General features: G+C 49.7%; 2 protein-coding genes across 2 annotated transcripts; both read left to right on the forward strand.

Annotated features, from left to right (window-relative positions):
• The first annotated feature begins 2,842 nt into the window (after window positions 1-2,842).
• On the forward strand, window positions 2,843-3,457 carry LOC114500501 (protein S100-A10-like). The gene has a single exon (XM_036022164.1). It carries the CDS (start codon window positions 2,917-2,919, stop codon window positions 3,307-3,309), a length of 393 nt encoding a protein of 130 aa, XP_035878057.1. The 5' UTR covers window positions 2,843-2,916; the 3' UTR covers window positions 3,310-3,457.
• Window positions 3,458-4,329: 872 nt separating this feature from the next.
• LOC114513067 (cleavage and polyadenylation specificity factor subunit 5-like) lies at window positions 4,330-5,084 on the forward strand. The gene is given in 2 exon segments (XM_036020131.1): window positions 4,330-4,972; window positions 4,975-5,084. Coding segments are annotated over 2 exon segments (753 nt in total).
• The last annotated feature ends 407 nt before the right edge of the window (window positions 5,085-5,491 follow it).

Consider the following 5,491-nt stretch of genomic DNA (forward strand, 5'->3'; position numbering starts at 1 on the left):
GGAGGAGGAGGACACAGATGAGGAAGCTGAAGGGAAGAAGACCCTTTGGAATGACGTGGGTTGATGGAGCGCTCGCCTTCCCAGTGCCCAGGTGTCATGTGCAGACTCCTGAGCCACCGACGGTGATTCCATCCCTGTCTGCAGAGAACCTGCAGTGCATCGAGGTGTGGAAGCGGAACGCTGGCCCTGGAACAGCATCCACGCCCTAACCCAGAACCTGGGAGTGCGTGCCATTTACACGGCAAACAGAATATCGGGGTAGTGTTGCGGTTTTCAACATCTGTGCTGCAAGAATTTTTAAAACATGCCATACCTGACTATCCCTTAGACTGTCAAATGAAAAAATGACAACAGCCAACACAACAATAGCTGTCCAGTGTGACTGCCATCTTGAACCACAAGTATAGGTCCATATAATAGAGTTGCATCTTACTGGTTGTATCACATAATAAGGTTGTGTCCGATTGGTTAATTCTTGGAACCAGAAAACCTGATATACAAGTATAGGCACCTGATTTTTTAAAAAGATTTTATTTATTTATTTTTAGAGAGGGAAGGGAAGGAGAAAGAGAGAGAGAGAGAAACATCAATGTGTGGTTGCTGGGGGCTGTGGCCTGCAACCTAGGCATGTGCCCTGACTGGGAATCGAACCTGTGATGCCTGGTTCGCAGCCTGCACTCAGTCCACTGAGCTATACCAGCCAGGGCCTGATTTTTTTAAAAAAGTTATTTTGGGGCAAAGAGGGTAGGAAATTACTACTATTATTTTTTTTATAAATCAATCAAAATTATATTTTTTGTCAAATCGACAAAAATATATTTTCTTGGTGTGCCACAGAATTTTAGTGATTAGTTCGTGTATGCAATGAAATAAAAAGGGTTGGAAATTGCAGGGGTGGTGGACAGGGAATTAAAGCAGTTAACCAACTGGCCTTTAAAAAATTGTAGAAATTCTGGATCATCTGAGTGAGCACAAGACAAGACCCTTTAAAACTGGAAGGTGGAGGCAGAAGAAGAGTCCGAGAAGGAAGCAGAGGCGGGGCGATGCAATGCAAGGACTTAGCCCCTTGTCACCAGCTTTGAGGGCGGGAAGAGACCACAAGTCGAGAGACGCTGCAGCCTCCGGAACTGCAGGAGGCTGGGAAACGGGCTGTCCCTGTCAGGCCTCCGGGAAGCAATGCAGTCCTGCCAATGCCTTGGTTTTCGCCCAGGGAAGGGGAAAGCCACTGGACAGGAGGTAGAAAGCGACAGAAGCCGTGGCAGTGCTGCTCCTAGCTGAGCAGGCAACATCTGACACAGCCATCCCTGTGCCTCTCTGAGGCCCCACCATGCACATTCGGCCTGCAGCATCGCCCCTACGCTGGAAGACCTCACACTGCTGCTGCCGCGTGCCATGCTGCCGCTGCTGCAGAGGAGGCTCCCCTCTGGGCTTGCACGCTGTCTCAGAGCCCCACAGCAGAGCCAAGGGCCCCGGCGGTGGTCCAGTTTACTGAGGCAGCTCCTGCAGGTCCCACAAGGACCCCTGGGATGAGGACAGTGTCCAGCAGCAACCGCCAAGCCCCGGGGCCTCCTCCCTGGTCTTGCGGCTGAGTCTGCTATGCCACACAGACTCTTTGCCCTCTGGACAAACCCTTGAGCGCCTTGCCAGCCAGGCCCTCCCTCCTTCTCCACCCCACCCGGCCACACATCCCTGTATAAGTCTGAACCTGACTGTGGTCACGTGTCTCTCTCCCAGGTAGCTCCTCAGCCTTCTCTTAAATCAGCGGGTGCAAACAGCATGAGGCTGGGTGGGGGGGTGTTGCCTAACTGGGCATGTGTCCAAAGGTTTCTGAACCCCACTCTGATCAGCCAGGATGTCCGGGACTTAGGGATCAAGGCCACCTCGTCCCATCTCTGCTAATAACCGTATCCACCCACACTTTTAGGTAAATGAAGACAAGAGAAGAAAGGACAATTTTGAAACCCCTGTTTAGTATAAGCTCCTAAGTTTTTCATCTCTTTCTGGTTAAGAGGGGTTAACATTTTCAAGTCAATCCAAAAAGCAACTGCTGTCTGCTCAGCCCCGGAGAAGGAAGTAGAGGAGAAATGTGGTTTAAGAAAGTTTACTGGAGCCCGGACGGCTGTAGCTCAGTGGGCTGGGCGCTGTCCTGCAAACCGAAAGGTAGACAGTTTGATTTCCGGCCGGGGCACGTGCCTGAGTTGTCGGCCAGGTGCCTGGTTGGGGGTGCGTGGGAGGCAACGGATAGATGTTTCTCCGGCACATCGATGTTTCTCTCCCTCCCTTCCTCCCCCTTCTCCTCTCTCTAAAAAATAGACAAATACAATCTTTTTTTTAATTAGCATTCATGCCCTTCTGCCTGGTATTTTTTAAAGATTTTATTTATTTATGTTTAGAGAGGGAAGGGAGGGAGAAAGAGAGAGAGAGAGAAACATCAATGTGCAGTTGCTGGGGGCCATGGCCTGCAACGTAGGCATGTGCCCTGACTGGGAATCGAACCTGCAACATTTTGGTTCACAGCCCATGCTCAATCCACTGAGCTACGCCAGCCAGGGCAAATACAATCTTTTAAAACATAAAAAATAAATCTGGAACTATTCTACAATTTAAAAGAATTTTTTTAAAAGAAAGTTATACTCTAGCAGAGGAAATACACTTTTGCCAGCTCTCTCCTCTAGCGGTTCTGACCACTCTCTCCCTTGGAGTTGCTTTTCATGGGAGAGACCTAACTCACACGTGCCTATGAGCCCCCAAGGGGCGAGATCCACGTCTGACCTCTCTGTCTTTCCCAGGATCCCGGCCAGGGCTCTGCTCACACTGAACACAGAATCCAAAGGATCAAGAACGTTAGAGAGGACTGGCCGCACGTCCCAGCCAGCCTAGCGATCTTGTCGCGCCTCGGGCCAAGACCTCACCAAAATGCCGTCTCAAATGGAACATGCCATGGAAACGATGATGTTCACGTTTCACAAATTTGCTGGGGATAAAGGCTACCTAACAAAGGAGGACCTGAGAGTGCTCATGGAAAAGGAGTTCCCTGGGTTTTTGGAAAATCAAAAAGACTCTCTGGCCGTAGACAAAATAATGAAAGACCTGGACCAATGCCGAGATGGCCGAGTGGGCTTCCAGAGCTTCTTTTCACTCATCACTGGGCTCACCATCGCGTGCAATGACTATTTTGTAGTACACATGAAGCAGAAGGGAAAGAAGTGGGCAGCTGAGCAGCTACTTCCTCCCCGAGAAAGAGGTCTCCCAATGGGTTGCTTAAGGAATCTCTGCCCCACAGCTTCTCCCTGTATGAGGATTTCATGAGCAGACTGGGACCCTTAGAAAATGTACAAATAAAATCCCACCCCCATTTGACAAGAGAAAGAAAAGCCAATTAAAGCCAGATAAGCTTTTGATTTTTATATTGCTTTCATCCTCTTGCCCTCAATAAACAAACTTCTTTTTTAGTTCAAAAAAAAAAAAAAAGAATGTTAGAGAGAACGAGGACGTCTGGGCTCTGTCCAGGCTGCTTCCCTGGGCAAAGGCCTTCCACGGCTCCTCATTCAAGGCAGCACAGATTGCAAGCCCCTCGGTCAGACGTTTATGACCTTCAGGTCCCGGGCCACCATCCACCTCTTTTCTCCTTTCCTATCACTTACCCTCCCCCACCCCCCACCCCCCACCCCCCACCTGGGGTCAGGTAAGACTCCATGCATCAGTCAGTGTTCATCTGGAGAAGCAGAACCATTAGGTATTATAGAAAATCCGGATATATTTAGGGACCTGACTTTATGCAATTATAGGAGCTTAACAGCTGCATAAATAATTGATGCACGGCTGTGGCCTCTGCATTCAGAGGCAGGTCTGAGGCCAGCTGGCAGGCAATAGAGAAATAAAATATAGTCAGGAGTTGGGAAGAGCAAGGCAAGCTGGACCCCGTGGGAACAGAATGGAACTCACACGGGTCTCTCTTTGTGTCCGAGCCTCCAGCTTCTCCATCCTGCAGCTGACCTGCAGGAGAAGCAGAAGGTTTTCTTGAAGAAACTGACCCATGAGACAAAGAAACGAAGGGCAAGATCCAGCAGGAGCCGCAGCAGGTCCGGGCCTGGCTGCCGCATTACACCACCGCCACCACCAAGAAAGAGCCTGTAGATCTTGTCCAAGTGCATGAGCTATGCAGCGGTGTCTCTACTGATTGAGCAGAAGCAAAAGGCTGTGCTCACTTCTATTTTTTAAAAAAATTTTAAATGTTTATTATTTATTGGTGATATGGAAAATTGTATGTCCAAAATTAAGGTCTTTATGATTTAGGTTAAAATGGATTATTTAGAAAGTTTTTGGCCGATGACTGCGGCCCACACGGGGAAAGTCTCCCTGCCTCTCCTCCTCTCACTTGCCCCAGTGCTCACCAGCAAGTCCAAGGCACCGGCCAGCGGTTCCCAGTCGGGCCTGCTGGGGGGCATCAACCAGTTGGGCACCAAGTGCATCCAGCAGACCGAGCCCCTCACCTTGGAGTGCACAAATGACCTGTACCCTCTCACCAATAATACCTTTGGGATCAAAGAGCCCCTCTATGAGAAGGATAGCTCTGTTGCAGCCAGATTTCAACACAGGAGGGAGGAATTTGGTAAAATTGGAACGAGGAGCACCACAGAAGGGGTTCTGGTCGTACGTGAGCACCAGCTACCCCCTGTGCTACTGCTGCAGCTGGGATCCGCTTTCTTTGATCTGTCTGGTGGTGGTGGACTTAACCCAGGAGAAGGTGAAGTTGAAGGACTAAAACGCTTAAGGACGAAGATAGTAGGCCGTCGGGATGGAGTCCTGCAAGACTGGGTCATTGATGACTGCATCGGTAACAGGTGGGGACCAAATTTTGAGCCTCCTCAGTATTCCTGTGTTCCTGCACATATTACAACACCGAAGGAACATAAGAAGTTGTTTCTGGTTCAACTTCAAGACAAAACCTTGTTTGCCGTCCCTAAAAATTACAGCTGATAGCGGCACCATAGTTTGCACTGTATGACGACGCGCCAGGATTTGGACCCATCACTCCTCATTTCCGTCAGGTTTTGAGCGGGTTCGACTTTCCATGCAACTGAGCTCCTGCACCGGGGAGGAGTGAGGGAAGCCGTCTCCGTGAGCACAGCTCCACACAGCGTGGAGCAAACACAGTGGGAAAGGGTCCTCTTTGTTTCTCTGTTTTACCTCTTTCCTAACCCCTCAATTGCCACCTACTTTCTATTGCTTGAGCAGTAAGGTTGGTGAAGAACTAGAGAGTGGTGTAAGCATACGTGATACTGTTTAATTTGCTTTTCGGGACGACTCCCAACCAAATGAGCCACACCTGCCAGCGCAGAATGCCAGATTTTCAGTTTTAAAATCGGGATAGCCCCAGTATCTCGAGCATATGTTCGAGATATGGTCCTTCCTATATGTCAGGCAGGCAACCGTGCGGCTAGCTGTCTACAGAGCAGCCCGGCACCAAGGAATAGACCAGAGTCACACA

This window comes from Phyllostomus discolor, chromosome 3 (assembly GCF_004126475.2).
Source record: "Phyllostomus discolor isolate MPI-MPIP mPhyDis1 chromosome 3, mPhyDis1.pri.v3, whole genome shotgun sequence".
Taxonomy (NCBI): domain Eukaryota; kingdom Metazoa; phylum Chordata; class Mammalia; order Chiroptera; family Phyllostomidae; genus Phyllostomus; species Phyllostomus discolor.